This window comes from Lichenostomus cassidix, unplaced genomic scaffold (assembly GCF_008360975.1).
Source record: "Lichenostomus cassidix isolate B80296 unplaced genomic scaffold, HeHo_3.0 HiC_scaffold_39, whole genome shotgun sequence".
Lineage (NCBI taxonomy): Eukaryota > Metazoa > Chordata > Aves > Passeriformes > Meliphagidae > Lichenostomus > Lichenostomus cassidix.
Window position 1 is genome coordinate 1,080,596 of NW_028147446.1, and position 21,957 is coordinate 1,102,552.

The window sequence follows — 21,957 nt, forward strand, 5'->3', positions numbered from 1 at the left end:
GTGTCGCCGCTTCCTTGTCGCTCTGTCCCCTCCCGGTGTCGCTCTGTCCCCTCCCGGTGTCGCTCTGTCCCCACCCAGTGCCACACTGTCCCCACCCCCGGTGTCCCCAACCCTTCTGGGTGTCCCCTGTCCCCTCCCCCGTGTCACTGTCCCTTTCCTGTCCCCTCCCCGGACCCTCCTCATTGTCCCTGTCGCCCCCCCTCGATGTCCCCTGATGTCACTGTCCCCTCCCCATTGTCCCCAGACCCTTCCCCGATGTCCCCAGGTCCTTTCCCTGATGTCACTGTCCCCTCCCCATTGTCCCCAGGCGGTTCCCCGCTGTCCCCGCTCCTTTCCCTGATGTCACCACCCCCTCCATGATGTCCCCAGTCCCCTCCCCGATGTCCCCAGGTCCATCCCTGTCCCCTCCCAGATGTCCCCAGACCCCTCCCCGATGTCCCCGCTCCTTTCCCTGATGTCACCCCCCTGCCTCCGATGTCCCCAGGTCCTTCCCAGTCCCCTCCTCGATGTCCCCTTGTCCTTTCCCTGATGTCACCTCCCCCTCCCCGATGTCCCTGTCGCCTCCCCGCTCCTTTCCCTGATGTCACTGTCCCCTCCCCGATGTCACTGTCCCCTCCCCGATGTCCCCAGTCCCTCTCCGGTCCTTTCCCCGATGTCACTGTCCCCTCCCCGCTGTCCCTGTCTCCTCCCCGATGTCCCCAGTCCCTCCCCGCTCCTTTCCCTGATGTCACTGTCCCCTCCCCGATGTCCCCTCCCCGATGTCACCTCCCTCTCCGATGGGTCCTTTCCCTGATGTCACCCTCCCCTCCCCGCTGTCTCTGGTCCTTTCCCCGATGTCACTGTCCCCTCCCCGATGTCCCCAACCCCTCCCCATTGTCCCCAGACCCTTCCCCGATGTCCCCAGCTCCTTTTCCTGATGTCACCTCCCCCTCCCCGATGTCACAGTCCCTCCCCGATCCCTCTCCGCTCCTTTCCCCGATGTCCCTCCCCTCCCCGATGTCCCCAATCCCCTCCCCGATGTCCCCGTCCCCTCCCCGCTCCTTTCCCTGATGTCACTGTCCCCTCCCCGATCCCTCTCCGGTCCTTTCCCCGATGTCACTGTCCCCTCCCCGATGTCACCCTCCCCTCCCCGCTGTCCCGGTCCTTTCCCTGATGTCACCTCCCCTTCCCCGCTGTCACCTCCCCTGCCCGTGGGCACAGTCAGTCCCGTTAAAAGCCAGCGCCGCTCCGCAGTGTCGCCGATGTCGCCGCGATGTCGCCGCTCGCTGACCCCGAGAATCCTCCGCCGCCGCCGTGCGACTGTCGCTGCCTCTGTCCGGACCGGGACCGGGACTGGGACCGGGGACAGAACCGGGACAAGAACCGGGACCGGGATTGGGACCGGGGACAGGACCGGGACCGGGATTGGGATCAGAACCGGGACCAGAACCGGGACCAGTACTGGGACCGGGATCAAAACCGGGACCGGGACCGGGATTGGGGTCAGAACCGGGACAAGAAACGGGACCAGAACTGGGATCAGACCCGGGACCGGGACCAGGACCGGGACAAGAAACGGGACCGGAATTGGGACCAGAACCGGGACCGGGATTGGGACCGGGGACAGAAGCAGACCGGGGACCAGAACCGGGACCAGACCCGGGATTGGGATCAGACCCGGGACCGGGGACAGAACCAAACCGGGGACCAGAACTGGGACCAGAACCAGAACCGGGACTGCGATCAGACCCGAGACCGGGACAAGAAACGGGCCCGGGATTGGGATCAGAACCGGGACTGGGACCAGACCCGGGACAAGAACCGGGACCGGGATCACCACCGGGACCAGAACCAGGACTGGGATCCCACCCAGGACCATCACCGGGACCAGAACCGGGACTGGGATCACCACCGGGACCAGAACCGGGACTGGGATCCCACCCAGGACCATCACCGGGACCAGAACCGGGACTGGAACCATCACCGGTACCATCACCGGTACCACCCGTGTCCCTGCGGCCACCCCCGGGAGCACAGCCGCTCCCGCTCCCGCTCCCGGTCCCGGTTCCGCCGCCTCGCCCCGGCGCTCGCCGCGCTCGCCATGCTGGTCGCCATCGCCGCCGCGGCGCTCGGAGCTGTGGCTGTCACCGCCGCGCTGGGGACACCGCGGGGACAGAGCTCGGGGAAGGTGGGTACGGGGGTGGGGCTGGCCGGGGGGCCGTGTGTCCGGGTGTCCATCTGTCCTGGGGTCCATCTGTCCATCTGTCCGGTTGTCCATCTGTCCGGGTGTCCATCTGTCCATCTGTCCTGGGGTCTGGGTGTCCATCTGTCCGGCTGTCCATCTGTCCGGCTGTCCATCTGTCCTGGGGTCCATCTGACCAGGTGTCCATCTGTCTGGTTGTCCTGGTGTCCATCTGTCCATCTGTCCATCTGTCCGAGTGTCCATCTGTCCGGGTGTCCATCTGTCCATCTGTCCGGGTGTCCAGGTGTCCATCTGTCCAGGTGTCCATCTGTCCAGGTGTCCATCTGTCCAGGTGTCCATCTGTCCGGTTGTCCATCTGTCCGGTTGTCCAGGTGTCCATCTGTCCATCTGTCCGGTTGTCCAAGTGTCCATCTGTCCAGGTGTCCGTCTGTCTGGGTGTCCATCTGTCCATCTGTCCAGGTGTCCATCTGTCCGGGTGTCCATCTGCCCATCTGTCCATCTGTCCGGGTGTCCATCTGCCCATCTGTCCATCTGTCCGGGTGTCCATCTGTCCTGGGGTCCATCTGTCCGGGTGTCCGTCTGTCCATCTGTCCATCTGTCCGGTTGTCCATCTGTCCTGGGGTCCGGCTGTCTAGGGGTCCATCTGTCCAGGTGTCTATCTGTCTGGTTGTCCTGGTGTCCATCTGTCCAGCTGTCCATCTGTCCGGTTGTCCATCTGTCCATCTGTCCGGGTGTCCGTCTGTTCGGTTGTCCATCTGTCCAGGTGTCCATCTGTCCAGGTGTCCATCTGTCCGGGTGTCCATCTGTCTGGCTGTCCATCTGTCCTGGGGTCTGGGTGTCCATCTGTCCTGGTGTCCATCTGTCCTGGTGTCCATCTGTCCGGCTGTCCGGTTGTCCATCTGTCCATCTGTCCTGGTGTCCATCTGTCCGGTTGTCCATCTGTCCGGCTGTCCGGTTGTCCATCTGTCCATCTGTCCTGGTGTCCATCTGTCCGGTTGTCCATCTGTCCATCTGTCCGGGTGTCCATCTGTCCATCTCTCCAGGTGTCCGGTTGTCCTGGTGTCTGGTCACCTGTCTGTCCCGGTGTCCGTTTGTCCACATGTCCAGTTGTCCACTTGGCTGTTTGTCCTGAGCTCCTGGTGTCCGGCTGTCCAGGCGTCCGTCTGTCTGTCTGTCCCAGAGCCCAGCTGTCCAGTTGTCCAGGAGTCTGTCTGTCCATCTGTCCAGTTGTCCGGCTGACCGTCCAGCTGTCCATCCAGGTGTCTGTCTGCTCTCTGTCCATCTGTCCATCGCCCTGCAGCTCCGCCTGTCCATCTGTCCTTCTGTCCAGCTGTCTGTCCAGCTGTCCATCTGTCCATCCACCTGCGTGTCCATGTGGCCGTCCAGGTGTCCGTCAGTCTGTCCAGGTGTCCATCCATGTCTGTCCATCCCTCTTGTCCATCCGTCCAGCCAGCTTTTGGCCCAGGTGTCCGTCCGTCTGTCCATCCGTGTGTCCATCCAGGTGTCCATGCGTCCATTCCCATGTCCATCTGTCCGTCTGTGTGTCCATCCAGGTGTCCATCCAGGTGTCCATCTGTCCATCCAGGTGTCCATCCATGTGTCCGTCTGTCCATTCCCATGTCCATCTGTCCGTCCGTGTCCAATCTAGGTGTCCCTCTGTCCACCCAAGTGTCCATCTGTCCATCCAGGTGTGTCCGTCTGTCCATGCCCACGTCCATCCGTCCGTCCAGGTGTCCATCTGTCCATTCACTTGTCCATGTGTCCATCCAGGTGTCCATCTGTCCATCCATCTGTCCATCCATGTGTCCATGCATCCATTCCCATGTCCATCTGTCCATCCGTGTGTCCAATCTAGGTGTCCCTCTGTCCATCCACGTGTCCGTCTGTCCATCCGGCTGTCCATCCAGGTGTCCCTCCAGGTGTCCCTCTGTCCATCCATGTGTCCATCTGTCCATCCATGTGTCCGTGTGTCCATCCAGGTGTCCCTCCGTCCATTCCAATGTCCATCTGTCCATCTGTGTGTCCATCTAGGTGTCCCTCTGTCCATCCAGGTGTGTCCATCCGTCCATCTGTCCACCCAGGTGTCCATCCGTGTGTCCGTCTGTCCATTCACATGTCCGTGTGTCCATCTGTGTGTCCAGGTGTCCATCCAGGTGTCCATCCAGGTGTCCATCTGTCCATCCAGGTGTCCCTCCGTCCATTCCCATGTCCATCTGTCCATCCGTGTGTCCAATCTAGGTGTCCCTCTGTCCATCCAGGTGTCCGTCCACATGTCCATCTGTCCGTCCACGTGTCCATCTGTCCATTCCCGTGTCCGTCTGTCCATCCAGGTGTCCATCCGGGTGTCCATCTGTCCATCCAGCTGTCCTTCTGTCCATTCCCATGTCCATCTGTCCATCCAGGTGTCCATCCACGTGTCCATCTGTCCATCCATCTGTCCCCCTGTCCCCCCAGCTGTCCCCACCCTGTCCCCACCCCGGGGTGACACCAAATCCCCTCCCCCACCCCAAAATCCCCAATTTTTTTTTCCCCCAAAATTCCCAAAATTCTCCTTTTTCACCCCAAAAAAAAAAAAACTCCCAAAAGGGCGGGAAGTCCCCAAATCCCGGCGGGAGGTGACACTTGGGGACACTTTGGGGACACTTTGGGGACACTTGGGGACACTCTGGGGACACCTTGGGGACACCTTGGGGACACTTTGGGGACACTTTGGGGACATTTTGGGGACACTTTGGGGACACTTTGGGGACACTTTGGGGACATTTTGGGGACACTTTGGGGACACTTTGGGGACACTTTGGGGACACTTTGGGGACACTCTGGGGACACTTTGGGGACATTTTGGGGACACTTTGGGGACACTTTGGGGACATTTTGGGGACACTTTGAGGACACACTTTGGGGACACTTTGGGGACACTTTGGGACACCTGGGGACATCTTGGGGACACTTTGGGGACACTTTGGGGACATCCTCGTGCTGACGTCATCCTCTCTGCCCCTCCCCCCACAGGCTGCCACCGCCGCCCACGTGCTGCTGAGTGCAGGTAAGGCTGGATGTCACCTGAGTGTCACCTGGTGTCACCTGGGGTCACCTGGGGTCATCTGAGTGTCACCTGGTGTCACCTGAGTGTCACCTGGGGGTCACCTGGTGTCACCTGGTGTCACGTGGTGTCATCTGGGGTCACCTGGATGTCACCTGGGGGTCACCTGGGGGTCACCTCTGTCCCTTCCTGTCCCCTGCTGTCCCCAGATGTCCCCAGATGTCCTCTGATGTCCACTCCTGTCCCCTGATGTCCCCAATGTCACCTGATGTCCCTTCCTGTCCCCTGATGTCCCCTTCTGTCCCTTGATGTCCCCTCCTGTCCACTCCTGTCCCCTCCTGTCCCCTGATGTCACCTGGTGTCCCCTGATGTCCCCAATGTCACCTGATGTCCCTTGATGTCCCTTCCTGTCCCCTGATGTCCCCTGCCATCCCCTCCTGTCCCCTGCCATCCCCAGCTGTCCCCAGCTGTCCCCTCCCCCAGTGTCACCCCCTGAGTCATCTCGAAACTGTCACTCGGGTTCCTCGAGCAGGAAGTGTCACCTCCCGGTGTCACCTCCCCCCCCTTGTCACCTCCCGGTGTCACCTCCCCCCCCCCTTGTCACCTCCCCCGGAGCGCGCGGGGGTGGCACCGGCGGCGTCACGGAGTGTCCCCAAAGTGTCATGGAGTGTCCCCAAAGTGTCATTGTCCCCAAAGTGTCATGGAGTGTCCCCAAAGTGTCACGGAGTGTCCCCAAGGTGTCACTGTCCCCAGCATGTCACGGAGTGTCCCCAAGGTGTCACTGTCCCCAAGGTGTCATGGAGTGTCCCCAAAGTGTCACTGTCCCCAAAGTGTCACGGAGTGTCCCCAAAGTGTCACTGTCCCCAAAGTGTCATGGAGTGTCCCCAAGGTGTCACGGAGTGTCCCCAAAGTGTCACTGTCCCCAAAGTGTCATGGAGTGTCCCCAGGGTGTCACGGAATGTCCCCAAAGTGTCACTGTCCCCAAAGTGTCACGGAGTGTCCCCAGGGTGTCACCAAGTGTCCTTGTCCCTGCAGTCCCCACGTCCCATCCCAGGGACATCCCATCCCCCACAGTGTCCCCTCTGTCCCCAACTCCCCCGATGTCCCCTCTGTCCCCAGGCTTCCCCGGATGTCCCCTGTGTCCCCTCTGTCCCCACTGACCTGCTGTCCCCTGTGTCCCTGTGTCCCCATGTCCCCAATGACCCTCACTGACCGTCACTGTCCCCAGTGTCCCCAGTGTCCCCAGTGTCCCCACAGCCTCACTGACTGTCACTGTCCCCTCTGTCCCCAGGCTCGCTGTCCCTGCCCTCTGTCCCCATGTCCCCACTGACTCTCACTGACCATCACTGTCCCCTCTGTCCCCACTGACCCTCACTGACCCTTTGTCCCTTGCTGTCCCCAGGCTCACTGTCCCTCACTGTCCCTCACTGACTGTCACTGTCCCCTCTGTCCCCTCTATCCCCAGTGTCCCCACACCGTCACTGACCATCACTGTCCCCATGTCCCTCTGTCCCCATGTCCCCTCTGTCCCCTCTGTCCCCTCTGTCCCCTCTGTCCCCTCTGTCCCCACATCCTCACTGACCCTTTGTCCCCTCTGTCCCCAGACTCGCTGTCCCTGCCCTTGTCCCCATGTCCTCACTGTCCCTCATTGTCCCTCACTGACCCTCTGTCCCCTCTGTCCCCTGTATCCCCTCTGTCCCCATGTCCCCTCTGTCCCTCACTGACTGTCACTGTCCCCTCTGTCCCTAGGCTCGCTGTCCCTCACTGTCCCTCACTGACCGTCACTGTCCCTCTGTCCCCAGGCTCGCTGTCCCTGCCCTCTGTCCCCATGTCCCCTCTGTCCCCAATGTCCCTCACTGTCCCTCACTGACTGTCACTGTCCCCTCTGTCCCCAGGCTCGCTGTCCCTTCCCTCTGTCCCCAGTGTCCCCGCTGTCCCTCACTGACCCTTTGTCCCTTGCTGTCCCCAGGCTCACTGTCCCTGCCCTCTGTCCCCATGTCCCCATGTCCCCATGTCCCCATGTCCCCATGTCCCCATGTCCCCGCTGACCCTCACTGACCCTTTGTCCCTCTGTCCCCAGGCTCGCTGTCCCTGCCCTCCGTCCCCAGCTGGCACTACCAGCCCGGCGTCCAGGGCGTCTTCCTCAGCGGTGACATCCAGCCGGCCACCTCGGGGACACTGCGGGTGACCTCCGGCGGCCTCTACCTCCTCTACGGCCGGCTGGGCCTGTCCTGCCGCACGGCCACTTGTCCCCGAGGCCGTGTCACCCTGCAGCTGCGCAAGGTCAACTCCTCGCGGCCGCTGCTGGCCGTGTCACTGTCCCTGCCCCGGGCGGCCGGAGGTGACCGTCGCTGGTCAGCGCTGGGCCAGGCTGTGGAGCGACTGCGGCCAGGGGACATCCTGAGCCTGGCGCTGCTTGGGGACATCGCTGGGGACAACGTTGGGGACATCGCTGAGGACGTCAGTGAGGACAGAGTTGGGGACACCGTTGGGGACACCGTTGGGGACACCGTTGGGGACAGCGTTGGGAACAGCGTTGGGGACAGCGTTGGGGACAGCGCTGGGGACATCACTGAAGACACCATTGGGGACAGCGTTGGGGACAGCGTTGGGGACACGGCGGGAGGGTGGCAGCTGTGCCAGGAGGAGCGCGAGGGCAACTTCGTGGGGCTGCTGCGCATCGCGGGAGGTGACATCGGTGACATCGGTGACACCGGGTGACGCCGGTGACATCAGTGACGTCGGCGACGTCGGTGACATCGGGGTGACGCCGGTGACGTGGGTGTGGCAGGGGGTGGCAGGAGTCACAGCCTGCTGGTCACCTGGGACTTGGGGACATCGGGTGACATCGGTGACGTCCAAACCTGGAGATTTGGGGACATCAAGGGACACTGGTGACATCAAAGGACACCAGTGACATCCACGGATGGAGATCTGGGGACATCAAGTGACATCAGTGTGACATCCAAACCCGGAGATTTGGGGACATCAAAGGGACATTGATGACGTCCACGGATGGAGATTTGGGGACATCAAGTGACATCAGTGTGACATCCAAACCCAGAGATTTGGGGACACCAAATGACACCAAGTGACATCAAAGGACATCCAAACCCGGACATTTGGGGACATCAAGGGACATCGGTGACATCCAAGCCCAGAGATTTGGGGACATCAAGGGACATCCGGTGACAACCGCGGATGGAGATTTGGGGACATCAAGGGACATCAGTGTGACATCCAAACCCAGAAGTTTGGGGACATCAAGTGACATCGGTGACATCCACAGATGGAGATTTGGGGACATCAAAGGGACGTTGGTGACAACCGCGGATGGAGATCTGGGGACATCAAGTGACATCAGTGTGACATCCAAACCCAGAGATTTGGGGACACCAAATGACACCAAGTGACATCAAAGGACATCCAAATCTGGACATTTGGGGACATCAAGGGACACCGGTGACATCCGAACCCGGACATTTGGGGACATCAAAGGACATCACTGACCTGCCCAGCTGGTGCTTGGGGACACTTGGGGACACTCGGGGACACAGTGCTGGACACTTGGGGACACTTGGGGACACACGAGGTGACCCTGCTGTCCCCAACCCCTCCCCCCAGCTGGCCTGGGGGTTCCCCTCCCCCCCCCTTCATTATTGTCCTTAATTAATTATTTATTTATTTTATTAATTAATTTTTTTTCATTCGTTAAGAAATAAATTTATTTATTTTTGGCTTGTTTAGGGTCTGTCAAAAATTTTTTGGCCTCAAATTTACCCCAAAAAATCCCAAATTTTCCCCAGAAAGGCCCCAAATAGACCCCAAATGTGACCCCCAAAAAAACCCCCAAAAACCCCCAAAAAACCCCAAAATAACCCCAAAAAAAGCCCCAAAAAATGACCCCAAAAAGACTCCCAAAAAAACCCCAAATAAACCCCAAAAAACCCCAAAAAACCCCAAAAAACCCCAAAAATGACCCGAAATAGACCGCAAATAGACCCCTAAAAACCCCTAAAAAAAACCCCAAAAAACCCCCAAAAACCCCCAAAAAACCTCCAAAAAACCCCAAAAAATGACCCCAAATAGACCCCAAATAGACCCCAAAAAATCTCAAAAAAACCCCAAAAAACCCAAAAAAAACCCCAAAAAATGACCCCAAAAAGACTCCCAAAAAACCCCCCAAAAAACCCCAAAAAACCACAAATAAACCCCAAAAACCAAAAACCCAAAAAAAAATCCCCAAAACCCCAAAAAATGACCCCAAAAAGACCCCCAAAAAAACCCAAATAAACCCCCAAAAAACCCCAAAAAACCCCAAAAAAACCCCAAAAATGACCCCAAATGAGACCCCAAATAGACCCCAAAAAAACCCCAAAAAACCCCAAAAAACCCCAAAAAACCTCCAAAAAATCCCCAAAACTGACCCCAAATAGACCCCAAAAAGACCCCAAAAAAACCCAAAAAAACCCCCAAAAATTACCCCAAATAGACCCCAAATAGACTCCAAAAAACCCCAAAAAAACTCCGGAAAAAAACCCAAAAAAAACCCCCCAAAACCCCGAAAAAACCGCAAAAAAACCCCCACATAGACCACAAAAAAACCCCAAATATACCCCAAAAATGACCCCAAAAAACCCCAAAAAACCCCCAAAAAGAACCCCAAAAAACCCCCAAAAAAACTCCAAAAACCCAAAACCTCCAAAAAATCCCAAAAAACCCCAAAACCCCTCGAAAACCCCAAAATGACCCCAAAAAACCCCAAAAAACCCCTAAAAAAACCCCAAAAAAACCCCAAAAAAACCCCAAAAAAACCCAAAAAAACCCCAAAAAACCCCCAAAAAATGACCCCAAATAGACCCAAAAAACCTCAAAAAACCCCCAAAAAACCCCAAAAAATAACCCCAAATAGATCCCAAAACACCCAAAAAAAACCCCTAAATAAACCCCAAAAAACCCCAAAAAAACCCTAAAAAAACCCCAAAAAACCCCAAAAAAACCCCAAAAAAAACCAAAAAATAACCCCAAAAAAACCCAAGAAATGACCCCAAAAAATGACCCCAAAAACCCCCAAAAAACCCCCAAAACCCCCAAAATGACCCTCAAACCCCAAAACCCCCAAAACCCCAAAAAACCCCAAAAAAACCCCAAAAAACCCGCAAAAAACCTCCAAAAAATCCCAAAAAATGACCCCAAATAGACCCAAAAAACCGCCCAAAAAATCCCAAAAAGTAACCCCAAAAAAACCCCAAAAAACCCCCAAAACCCCCAAAAAACCTCCAAAAAACCCCCAAAATGACCCCAAAAAGACCCTAAATCGGCTCCCCGCCCTGACCACGCCCCTTTTCCAACCCTCCAATCAGCGCTCGCCGCCATGACGTCACGGCGCCAACCCGGAAGCGAAGCCGCGCGCCTGGCCGGTGGGCGTGGCTTGAGGTGGGCGTGGCCGGCAGGTGTGGGCGTGGCCGAGCGCGAGCCGAGAACTTCCGGGAGGAGAGGTTTGGGGAGATTTGGCGACATTTGGGGACATTTTGGGGGGAATTTGGAGGGATTTGGGGACATCTAGGGGGGGTTTGGGGACATTTTGGGACATTTGGGGGATTTGGGGACATTTGGGGACATTCTGGGGGATTTGGGGACATCTAGGGGTTTGGGGACATTTGTGACATTGGGGACATCTGGGGGGTTTGGGGACATTTAGGGGGATTTGGGACATTTGGGGACATTTGGGGGTTGGGGACATCTGGGGGAGTTTGGGGGTTTGGGGACATCTAGGGACAGTGGAGGGGTTTGGGACATTTTTGGGACATTTTTTGGGGAAATTTGTGGATTTTTTTGGGATTTGGGGACATTTTGGGGACATTTGGGGACATTTGGGGACATTTTGGGGACATTTGGGGACATTTTTGGGGGGAATTTTGTGGATTTTTTTGGGATTTGGGGACATTTGGGACATTTTGGGGACATTTTGGGGGATTTTTTTGGAGAATTTTGTGAATTTTGGGACATTTTGGGGACATTTGGGGACATTTGGGGACAATTTAGGGATATTTGGGGACATTTGGGGGACTTTTTGGGGGAATTTTCTGGATTTGGGGACATTTTGGGGACATTTGGGGACAATTTGGGGACATTTGGGGTTTGGGGACATCTAGGGGATTTGGGACATTTGGGGATTTGGGGACATTTTGGGGACATTTTGGGGGATTTGGGACATTCGGGGGGTTTGGGGACACGGGGATTTGGGGACATTGGGGATTTGGGGAAATTTGGACATTGGGGGTTTGGGGACATTTGGGGACATCTGGGACATCTGGGGGATTGGGGACATTTTGGGGGGGGATTTGGGGATTCGGGGGGTTTGGGGACATCTGGGGACATTCTGGGGGTTTGGCAACATTTGGGGACATTTTAGGGATTTGGGACATTCGGGGGTTTGGGGACATCTTGGGGGATTGGGGCATTTGGGACATCTGGGGACATCTCGGGGGATTTGGGACATCTAGGGAGGTTTGGGGACATTTGGGGCCTTCGGGACATGGGGGTTTGGGGACATTTGGGGACATCTAGGGGGGGTTTGGGGACATTTTGGGACATTTGGGGGGGTTTGGGGACATTCGGGGGGTTGGAGACACTTGGGGTCAGGGTTGCCTTGGGGACAGAGGGGACAATTTGGGGACAGAGGGGACAATCGGGGACTGGGGTGGCCTTGGAGACAGGGATGGCCTTGGGGACAGGGGGGACAATTTGGGGGTCAGAGCGGCCTTGGGGACAAAGTGGACAATCGGGGACTGGGGTGGCCTTGGGGTCAGGGTGGCCTTGGGGACAATGGGGACAAAGTGGAGAATCAGGGACCAACATGGCCTTGGGGACAGAGAGGACACTTAGTGTCCCCATGGTCCCCAGGGTCCTGCTGTCCCCTCGCTGTCCCCTCGTTGTCACCTCAAACAGGTAAAAACTCCTCCAAATTTGGGATTTTTCTCCCCATTTTTCCCTGTTTTTTTTGATTTTGGGGCAAATTTGGGCAAATTTTGGGATCAAGGAAAGAATTTCGGGAATGTTGGGGGAGGGGCGGAACTTCGTTAGGGTAATTATGCAAATGAGGATCTAATTATGCAAATGAGGCTCTAATTATGCAAATAGACCTGTAATTATGCAAATGAAGTGGGCGTGGCAAGCTGGATGGACTGGTTGGACTGAGTTAATTAGTCCAGAGTTTAATTAATCTTGTCTAATTAATTAATTTGGGTTTGGTTGGACTGGATTAATTAGTCCAGGGGTTAATTAATCCGGTCTAATTAATTAATTTGGGTTTGATCTGGGTTTGATTAATCTGGGTTTAATTAATCTTGTGTAATTAATTTATCTGGGCTTGATTGGACTGGGTTAATTAGTACAGGGTTTAATTAATCTGGTTTAATTAATTAATTTGGGTTTGGTTGGGCTGGGTTAATTAGTCCAGGGTTTAATTAATCCGGTCTAATTAATTAATTTGGGCTTGATTGGATTGGGTTAATTAGTCCAGGGGTTAATTAATCTGGTTTAATTAATTAATTTGGGCTTGATTGGATTGGGTTAATTAGTACAGGGTTTAATTAATCCAGTCTAATTAATTAATTTGGGTTTGATTAATCATCTGGACTTGATTAATTTGGGTTTAATTAATTAGGGTTTAATTAATTAGGATTCAGTTAATCCCAACTAAATTAATCCATCCCGGTTTAATTAATCCCAGTTTAATTAATTTAAGTTTAATTAATTTGAGTTAACCAGGTTCAACTCATTGGGGTTAATTAACCATTGGAGTTTAATTAATCCAGGGTTAATTAATTGGGGTTTAGTTAATCCAGGTTCAGTTAATCCTGGCTTAATTAATTGGGGGTTTAATCAATCCAGGTTCAATTAATTGGGATTTAATTAATTGGGTTTCAATTAATCCAGGTTTGATTATTCTAGGTTCAATTAATTGGGGTTTAATTAATCCAGGTTCAATTAATCCCGGCTCAGTTAATTGGGGTTTAATTGATTGGGGTTTAATTAATTGGGGTTTAATTGATTGGGGTTCAATTAATCCAGGTTCAATTGATCCGGGTTCAATTAATTTGGGTTCAATTAATTGGGTTTAACTAATTTGGTTTAATTAATTAATTGGAGTTTAATTAATTGGGGTTTAATTGATTGGGTTCACCCTCACACGCTGGGGCTGTTCTGTCTCCTTTTGTGTCCCCAATGTCCCCAAATGTCCCCAAATGTCCCCAAATCCCCAATGTCCCCAATGTCTTCAATGTCCCTAATGTCCCCAATGTCCCTCTGTCCCCAATCTGTGTGTCCCCAATGTCCCCAATGTTCCCCAGTGTCCCCCAGTGTGTCCCCAATTGTCCCCTTAGTGTCCCCAATGTCCCCAGTGTGTCCCCAATTGTCCCCCTAGTGTCCCCACAATGTCCCCGCTGTGTCCCCATGGTGTCCCCACTGGGTTCCCACGGTGTCCCCGACCCATTCCCAGTGTCCCCAACCCATTCCCAGTGTCCCCAGTCAGTTCCCAATGTCCCCAGTCTGTCCCCAATGTCCCCCCAGTGTCCTCCCAGTGTCCCCCCAGTGTCCCCAGTGTGTCCCCAATTGTCCCCCTAGTGTCCCCACAATGTCCCCGCTGTGTCCCCACAATGTCCCCATTGGATTCCCGATGTCCCCGCTGTGTCCCCACGGTGTCCCCATTGTGTTCCCACGGTGTCCCCAGACCATTCCCAGTGTCCCCAGACCATCCCCAATGTCCCCCTAGTGTCCCCCAGTGTGTCCCCAACATCCCCCCAGTGTGTCCCCAGTGTCCCTGCTGTGTCCCCATGATGTCCCCAGTCCATTCCCAATGTCCCCGCTGTGTCCCCACGATGTCCCCATTGGGTTCCCAATGTTCCCCAGTGTGTCCCTAGTGTCCCCAATGTCCCCCCAGTGTCCCCAGTGTGTCCCCAATGTCCCTGCTGTGTCCCCATGATGTCCCCGCTCATTTCCCGATGTCCCCGCTGTGTCCCCACGGTGTCCCCTCTAGGTTCCCACGGTGTCCCCAGTCCATTCCCAATGTCCCCACTGGGTTCCCATGTTGTCCCCAACCCATTCCCAGTGTCCCCAGTCCATTCCCAGTGTCCCCAACGTCCTTCCAATGTCCTCAGTGTGTCCCCAGTGTGTCCCCCATGTTCCCCAGTGTCCCCCAGTGTGTCCCCAATGTCCCCAACGTCCCCCCAGTGTCCCCAGTGTGTCCCCACAGTGTCCTCATTGGGGTCCCACGGTGTCCCCAACCCATCCCCAGTGTCCCCAGTCAGTCCCCAGTGTCCCCAGTCTGTCCCCAATGTCCCCCTAGTGTCCCCAATGTCCCTGCTGCATCCCCACGATGTCCCCACTGGGTTCCCAATGTCCCCGCTGTGTCCCCACGGTGTCCCCAGTCCATTCCTGGTGTCCCCAGTCCATCCCCAATGTCCCCCTAGTGTCCCCAATGTCCCTGCTGCGTCCCCACGATGTCCCCACTGGGTTCCCGGTGTCCCCGCTGTGTCCCCACGGTGTCCCTGCTGTGACCCCATGCTGTCCCCATTCCATTCCCAATGTCCCCTCTGTGTCCCCACGGTGTCCCCAGACCATTCCCAATGTCCCCAGTCTGTTCCCAGTGTCCCCACCATGTCCCCATGCTGTCCCCATTGGATTCCCGATGTCCCCACCATGTCCCCAAGCTGTCCCCTCTCATTCCAGCCCCGCCATGGAGCCGGTGGCCGCGCTGGGCTGTGCCTGTGCCGGGTTGGTGGCCCTGAGCCTGCTGCTGGTGGCCCAACGCCTCGGGCTGCTCTACCGCCTGTGCCACAAGGTCTGGGGACAGCGGGGACACTGGGGACATTGGGGGTGTTGGGGACATTGGGGATATTGGGGACATTGAGGACATTGGGGACATTGGGGACACTGGGGACATTGGGGACATTGGGAATATTGGGGGACACTGGGGACATTGGGGACACACTGGGAGGACACTGAGGATATTGGGGACATTGGGGACACTGGGAATATTGGGGACATTGGGGACACTGGGGACACTGGGGACACTGGGGGCATTGGGGACATTGGGGACATTGGGGATGGAGACATTGGGGACACTGGGCGGACACTGGGGGGACACTGGGGATGGTCTGGGGGACGTTGGGGACATTGGGGGTCATTGGGGGGACACAGGGAAACATTGGGGACACACTGGGGGACACTGGGGACATTGGGGAGACACTGTTGGACATTGGGGACACACTGGGGGACATGGGGGATACACTGGGGGACACTGGGGACATCTGGGGGACATTGTGGATGGGGGCCTGGGGGACATTAGGGACACTGGGGGTCACTGGGGACATTGGGGATGAGGGGACATTGGGGACTGGGGGACACTGAGGCCAGGTGTCCCTGGTGTCATCAGTGCCACCCCTGACCCCACAGTGACCCCCAGGTTGGATGGGTGGCACTGGTGGCACTGGTGACACGGAGCACAGATGTCCCCAGTGTCACCACTGACCCCCAGGTTGGATAGGTGACACTGGTGACACGGAGGCCATCAGGCACAGATGTCCCCAGTGCCACCCCTGACCCCACAGTGACCCCAAGGTGGGATGGGTGGCACTGGTGACACACAGGACATGGGGCACAGATGTCCCCAGTGCCACCACTGACCCCATGGTGACCCCGAGGTGGCACTGGTGACATGGAAGCCATTGGGCACAGATGTCCCCAGTGTCACCCCTGACCCCACGCTGTCCCCAGGTGGACATGGGTGACACAGAGGACATGGGGCACAGATGTCACCAGTGCCACCCTGACCCCGTGGTGACCTCAAGGTGGTACTGGTGGCACAGAGGCCATGGGTCACAGATGTCCCCAGTGCCACCACTGACCCCGTGGTGACCCCGAGGTGGCACAGGTGGTGTGGAAGCCATCGGGCACAGATGTCCCCAGTGCCACCCCTGACCCTACACTGTGCCCCAGACGGACATGGGTGGGATGGGTGGCACAGGTGACACGGAGCACAGATGTCCCCAGTGCCACCCTGACCCGTGCTGTCCCCAGGTGGACATGGGTGGGATGGGTGGCACAGATGTCCCCAATGCCACCCTGACCCATGCTGTCCCCAGGTGGACACGGCCAGCGCCCGGCACGGCGGCGAGCTGGTGGCTGAGGTCCTTCGCGCCCACGGCGTCCGCTTCCTCTTCACCCTCCCCGGTGGCCACATCTCCCCCGTGCTGGTGGCCTGCGAGAAGCTCGGCATCCGCGTGGTGGACACGCGCCACGAGGCCACCGCCGTCTTCGCCGCCGACGCCGTGTCGCGGCTCTCGGGTCAGCCTTGGGGACGTCGCGGCGGGGGGGTGGCCCTGATTGTCCCCATTTGTCCCAAGGGGATGGAGGTGGCACATGGAGGTGACCCCATGGCCAACATCTCCGGAGGGTTTGAGGTGTCCCATGCTGGTGGCTCCTGGTGGAGATGAGAGTTTAGGGTGTCCAGGGTGGGAGTTGTCCCCATTTGTCCCCATTTGTCCCCATTTGACACATGGAGGTGACACCATGGCCAATATCTCCAGAGGGTTCGGGATGTCCCATCTTGGTGGCTCCTGGTGGAGATGAGAGTTTAGGGTGTCCAAGGTGACATTTGTCCCCATTTGTCCCTGTTTGTCCCCAGGAGATGGAGGTGGCACATGGAGGTGACCCCATGGCCAACATCTCCAGAAGGTTCAGGATGTCCCATCTTGGTGGCTCCTGGTGGAGATGAGAGTTTAGGGTGTCCAGGGTGGGATTTGTCCCCATTTGTCCCCATTTGTCCCCATTTGACACATGGAGGTGACCCCATGGCCAACATCTCCAGAGGGTTTGGGATGTTCCATCTTGGTGGCTCATGGTGGAGATGAGAGTTTAGGGTGTCCAGGGTGGGATTTGTCCTCATTTGTCCCCATTTGTCCCCATTTGTCCCCAGGGGATGGAGGTGGCACATGGAGGTGACCCCATGGCCAACATCTCCATGGGTTTGAGGTGTTCCATCCTGGTGGATCTGGAGAGGGTTGAAGGACTTTGGGGTGTCCAGGGTGGGATTTGTCCTCATTTGTCCCCATTTGTCCCCGTTTGTCCCCAGGGGATGGAGGTGGCACATGGAGGTGACCCCATGGCCAACATCTCCAGAGGGTTCAGGATGTCCCATCTTGGTGGCTCCTGGTGGAGATGAGAGTTTAGGGTGTCCAGGGTGACATTTGTCCCCATTTGTCCCCATTTGTCCCCATTTGTCCCCAGGGGATGGAGGAGGTGACCCCATGGCCAACATCTCCATGGGTTTGAGGTGTCCCATGCTGGTGGCTCCAGGGTGGCACCAAGGTGATGCCAAGATGACACAAAAGTGACACCAAGGTGGCACCAAGATGGCACAAGGTGGTGACAAATTGGAACCAAGGTGGCACCGAAGTGGCTCCAAGATGACACAAAAGGGGCACCAAGGTGGCACCAAGGTGGCACAAAAGTGGCATCAAAGTGGCACCAAGGTGGCTCCAAGGTGGCACAAAAGTGGCACATTGGTTCCAGTTTGAAGCCAATCTGGCACCATCTTGGTGCCACCTTGGAGCCACTTTGGTGCCACTTTTGTGTCACCTTGGTGCCACTTTTGTGTCACCTTGGTGCCACTTTTGTGTCATCTTGGTTCCACCTTGGTGTCACCTTGGCGCCATCTTGGTGCCACCTTGGCGCCACCTTGGTTCCAATTTGTCGCCATCTTGGTGCCACCTTGGCGCCACCTTGGTTCCAATTTGTCGCCATCTTGGTGCCACCTTGGTGCCACTTTTGTGTCATCTTGGCGTCACCTTGGTGCCACCTTGGCGCCACATTGGCGTCATCTTGGTTCCAATTTGTCGCCATCTTGGTTCCAATTTGTCACCACCTTGGCGCCATCTTGGTGCCACCTTGGTGCCACTTTTGTGTCACCTTGGAGCCATCTTGATGCCACCATGGCACCATCTTGGTTCCAACTTGGAGCCACCTTGGCGCCATCTTGGTTCCAATTTGTGACCACCTTGGTGCCATCTTGGAGCCACCTTGGAGCCACTTCGGTGCCACCTTGGTGCCACCTTGGTGCCACTTTGTGTCATCATGGAGCCACCTTGGTGCCATTTTTGTGTCATCTTGGTGTAACCTTGGCGCCATCTTGGTGTCACCTTGGCGCCATCTTGGTGCCACCTTGGTGCCACCTTGGTTCCAATTTGTCGCCATCTTGGTTGCAATTTGTCACCACCTTGGCGCCACCTTGGCGCCACTTTTGTGTCATCTTGGCGCCACCTTGGAGCCACTTTTGTGTCACCTTGGTGCCATCTTGGTTCCATTTTAGAGCCACCTTGGTGTCACCTTGGCATCACTTTTGTGTCATCTTGGAGCCACTTCGGTGCCACCTTGGCGTCACTTTCACGCCATCTTGGTTCCAATTTGTCACCACCTTGGCACCACCTTGGCGCCATCTTGGTGTCACCTTGATGCCACTTTTGTGCCACCTTGATGCCACCTTGGTGCCACTTTTGTGTCATCTTGGTGCCATCTTGGTGCCATCTTGGAGCCACTTTGGCGCCACTTTTGTGTCATCTTGGAGTCACCTTGGTGTCACCTTGGCACCATCTTGGTTCCAGTTTGGTGCCACTTTTGTGTCATCTTGATGCCACCTTGGTGCCACCTTGGTTCCAATTTGTCACCACCTTGTCACCAATTTGTCACCACCTTGTCACCACCTCCCTCCCGCTGTCCCCTTGTCATCTTGGGGCCGTCCTGGTGCCACCTTGGAGTCACCTCGCTGCCACCTTGGTGTCACTTTTGTGCCACCTCGGAGCCATCTTGGTGCCATCTTGGAGTCACCTTGATGCCATCTTGATGCCACCTTGGTGCCACTTTTGTGCCATCTTGGTGTCACCTTGGAGCCACTTTGGTGCCACCTTGGTGCCACCTTGGTGTCACTTTTGTGTCATCTTGGAGTCACCTTGGTGTCACTTTTGTGTCATCTTGGAGCCACCTTGTCACCACCACCTCCCTCCCGCTGTCCCCCCAGGCCGCATCGGCGTCGCTGCTGTCACCGCCGGCCCCGGTGTCACCAACGCGGTGACAGCCGTCAAGAACGCCCAGCTGGCCGAGTCGCCCCTGCTGCTGCTGGGGGGCGCTGCTGCCTCCCTCCAAAAGGTGGGGAAATCCCAAAAAATTCCCAAAAAATTCCCAAAATATTCCCAAAAAATTGCCCAAAAAATTCCCAAAAAAATTTAAAAAAAAAATTCAAAAAAATTTCCCCCAAAATCCCCAAAAAATCCCCAAAAATCCCCAAAAATTCCTCAAAAAATCCCAAAAATTCCCCAAAAAATTTCCAAAAAATTCACTAAAAATTCCCCAAAAATCCCCGAAAAATTCTCCAAAAAATCCCCAAAAATCCCTCAAAAATTTCCCAAAAAATTCCCCAAAAAATTCCCAAAAAATTCCCAAAAAAATTCCCCAAAAAATTCCAAAAAATTCCCAAAAAAATCCCAAAAAATCCAAAAAAATCCCCAAAAAATTCCCAAAAAATTCCCAAAAATTCCCCCAAAAATTCCAAAAAAATTCCCAAAAATTCCCCAAAAATTCCCCAAAAAATTCCCAAAAAATTCCCCAAAAATTCCCCAAAAATTCCTCAAAAATTCACCTAAAATTCCCCAAAAATTCCCAAAAAATTCCAAAAAAATTCCACAAAAGTTCCAAAAAAATTCCCAAAAAAATTCCCAAAAATTCCCAAAAAATTCCCCAAAAAAATTCCCAAAAAAATATTCCCAAAAAATTTCCGGCTCGAATTTTGGGGGATTTTCCCCAATTTTTGGTGGTTTTTCCCTCAATTTTGGGTGGTTTTTCCCCAATTTTTGGGGGTTTTCCCTCATTCCTGTTGTTCCCAATGGTCAATCCCAAACTCCCGATGTCATTCCCGAATTCCCGAATTCCTGAATTCCCATTCCCGAATAATTCCCAAATTCCCAAATAATTCCCGAATTCCCAAATAATGCCTGAATTCCTGAATTCCTATCACCATTCCCAAATTCCCAAATTCCCAAATTCCCAAATTCCCATTCCTAAATTCCCAAACAATTCCCAAATTCCCACCAAATTCCCAAATAATTCCCAAATTCCCAAACAATTCCCAAATTTCCACCTAATTCCCAAACAATTCCCGAACCATTCCCATTCCCAAATTCCCAAATTCCCGAACAATTCCCAATTTCCCAGTCCTATTCCCAAATTCCCAAATTCCCAAACAATTCCCAAATTCCCAAACAATTCCCAAATTCCCAAACAATTCCCGAATTCCCATTCCTGAATTCCCAAATTCCCAAACAATTCCCAAACAATTCCCAAACAATTCCCAAATTCCCATTCCCAAATAATTCCCAAATTCCCAAACCATTCCCAAATTCCCAAACAATTCCCAAATTCCCAAACCATTCCCAAATTCCCAAACAATTCCCAAATTCCCATTCCCAAACAATTCCTGAACAATTCCCGAATTCCCAAACAATTCCCAAACAATTCCCGAAGCATTCCCATTCCCAAATTCCCAAATTCCCAAACAATTCCCAAATTCCCAAACAATTCCCAAATTCCCAAACAATTCCCTGAATTCCCATTCCCAAATAATTCCCAAACAATTCCCGAATTCCTGAATTCCCAAACAGTTCCCAAATTCCCAAACAATTCCCAATTTCCCAGTCCTATTCCCAAATTCCCAAATTCCCAAATAATTCCCAAATTCCCAAATTGCCATTCCTGAATTCCTGAATTCCCAAACAATTCCCAAACAATTCCTGAGTAATTCCTGAACAATTCCCGAATTCCCAAATTCCCAAATTCCCTAATTCCCATTCCAGAATTCCTGATGCCATTCCCAAATTCCCAAATTCCTGAATTCCCAAACAATTCCCAAATTCCCATTCCCAAAGAATTCCCAAATTCCCAAATAATTCCCAAATTCCCAGTTCCTATCACCATTCCTGAATTCCCGAATTCCCAAATTCCCAAATAATTCCCAAATTCCCACCTAATTCCCAAATAATTCCCAAACAATTCCCAAACAATTCCCAAATTCCCAAACAATTCCCAAATTCCCAAACAATTCCCAATTTCCCAGTCCTATTCCCGAATTCCCAAATTCCCGAACAATTCCCAAATTCCCAAACAATTCCCGAACAATTCCCAAATTTCCACCTAATTCCCAAACAATTCCCAAATTCCCATTCCCAAACAATTCCTGAATTCCTGAATAATTCCCAAATTCCCAAACAATTCCCAAACAATTCCCAAACAATTCCCAAACAATTTCCAAACAATTCCCGAATTCCCAAACAATTCCTGAATTCCTGACACCATTCCCGAATTCCCAAATTCCCAAATTCCCAAATAACAATTCCCAAACCATTCCCGAATAATTCCCAAATTCTCATTCCAGAGTTCCCGAATAATTCCCAAATTCCCGAATTCCCAAACGATTCCCAAACAATTCCCAAATTCCCATTCCCAAATAATTCCCAAATTCCCAAACAATTCCCAAATTCCCATTCCCAAACAATTCCTGAATAATTCCCAAATTCCCAAACAATTCCTGAACAATTCCCAAACCATTCCCATTCCCAAATTCCCAAATTCCCAAACAATTCCCAAATTCCCAAACAATTCCCAAATTCCCAAACAATTCCCA

The 21,957-nt window shown here is 54.3% G+C and overlaps 2 protein-coding genes and 1 long non-coding RNA gene across 5 annotated transcripts in view; 2 read left to right on the top strand and 1 right to left on the bottom strand.

Annotated features, from left to right (window-relative positions):
* The window catches only part of LOC146422645 (uncharacterized), a 72,197-nt gene that overhangs the window by 2,379 nt on the left and 47,861 nt on the right, over positions 1 to 21,957 (bottom strand). The window lies entirely within an intron of this gene.
* On the top strand, positions 1,253 to 8,960 carry LOC146422646 (uncharacterized). The gene is made up of 3 exons (XM_085045758.1): positions 1,253 to 2,167; positions 5,195 to 5,228; positions 7,306 to 8,960. The coding sequence occupies exons 1-3, from the start codon at positions 1,253 to 1,255 to the stop codon at positions 7,944 to 7,946; spliced, it is 1,590 nt and encodes a 529-aa protein (XP_084901884.1). The 3' UTR covers positions 7,947 to 8,960.
* Positions 10,557 to 19,511, top strand: LOC146422647 (2-hydroxyacyl-CoA lyase 2-like). Its single transcript, XM_085045995.1, has 5 exons — positions 10,557 to 10,723; positions 12,132 to 12,176; positions 14,939 to 15,069; positions 16,373 to 16,574; positions 19,303 to 19,511. The coding sequence occupies exons 1-5, from the start codon at positions 10,600 to 10,602 to the stop codon at positions 19,509 to 19,511; spliced, it is 711 nt and encodes a 236-aa protein (XP_084902121.1). The 5' UTR covers positions 10,557 to 10,599.

Excerpts from the sequence above, each read along its gene's own strand:
- LOC146422646 (XM_085045758.1), top strand. The coding sequence starts at position 1,253 with ATGTCGCCGCTCGCTGACCCCGAGAATCCTCCGCCGCCGCCGTGCGAC. Across the intron at positions 2,168-5,194 it reads GGGGACAGAGCTCGGGGAAG|GCTGCCACCGCCGCCCACGT; the intron begins GTGGGTACGGGG and ends CTCCCCCCACAG. Across the intron at positions 5,229-7,305 it reads CCACGTGCTGCTGAGTGCAG|GCTCGCTGTCCCTGCCCTCC; the intron begins GTAAGGCTGGAT and ends CTCTGTCCCCAG.
- LOC146422647 (XM_085045995.1), top strand. The coding sequence starts at position 10,600 with ATGACGTCACGGCGCCAACCCGGAAGCGAAGCCGCGCGCCTGGCCGGT. Across the intron at positions 15,070-16,372 it reads TCTACCGCCTGTGCCACAAG|GTGGACACGGCCAGCGCCCG; the intron begins GTCTGGGGACAG and ends TGCTGTCCCCAG. Across the intron at positions 16,575-19,302 it reads CGCCGTGTCGCGGCTCTCGG|GCCGCATCGGCGTCGCTGCT; the intron begins GTCAGCCTTGGG and ends CTGTCCCCCCAG.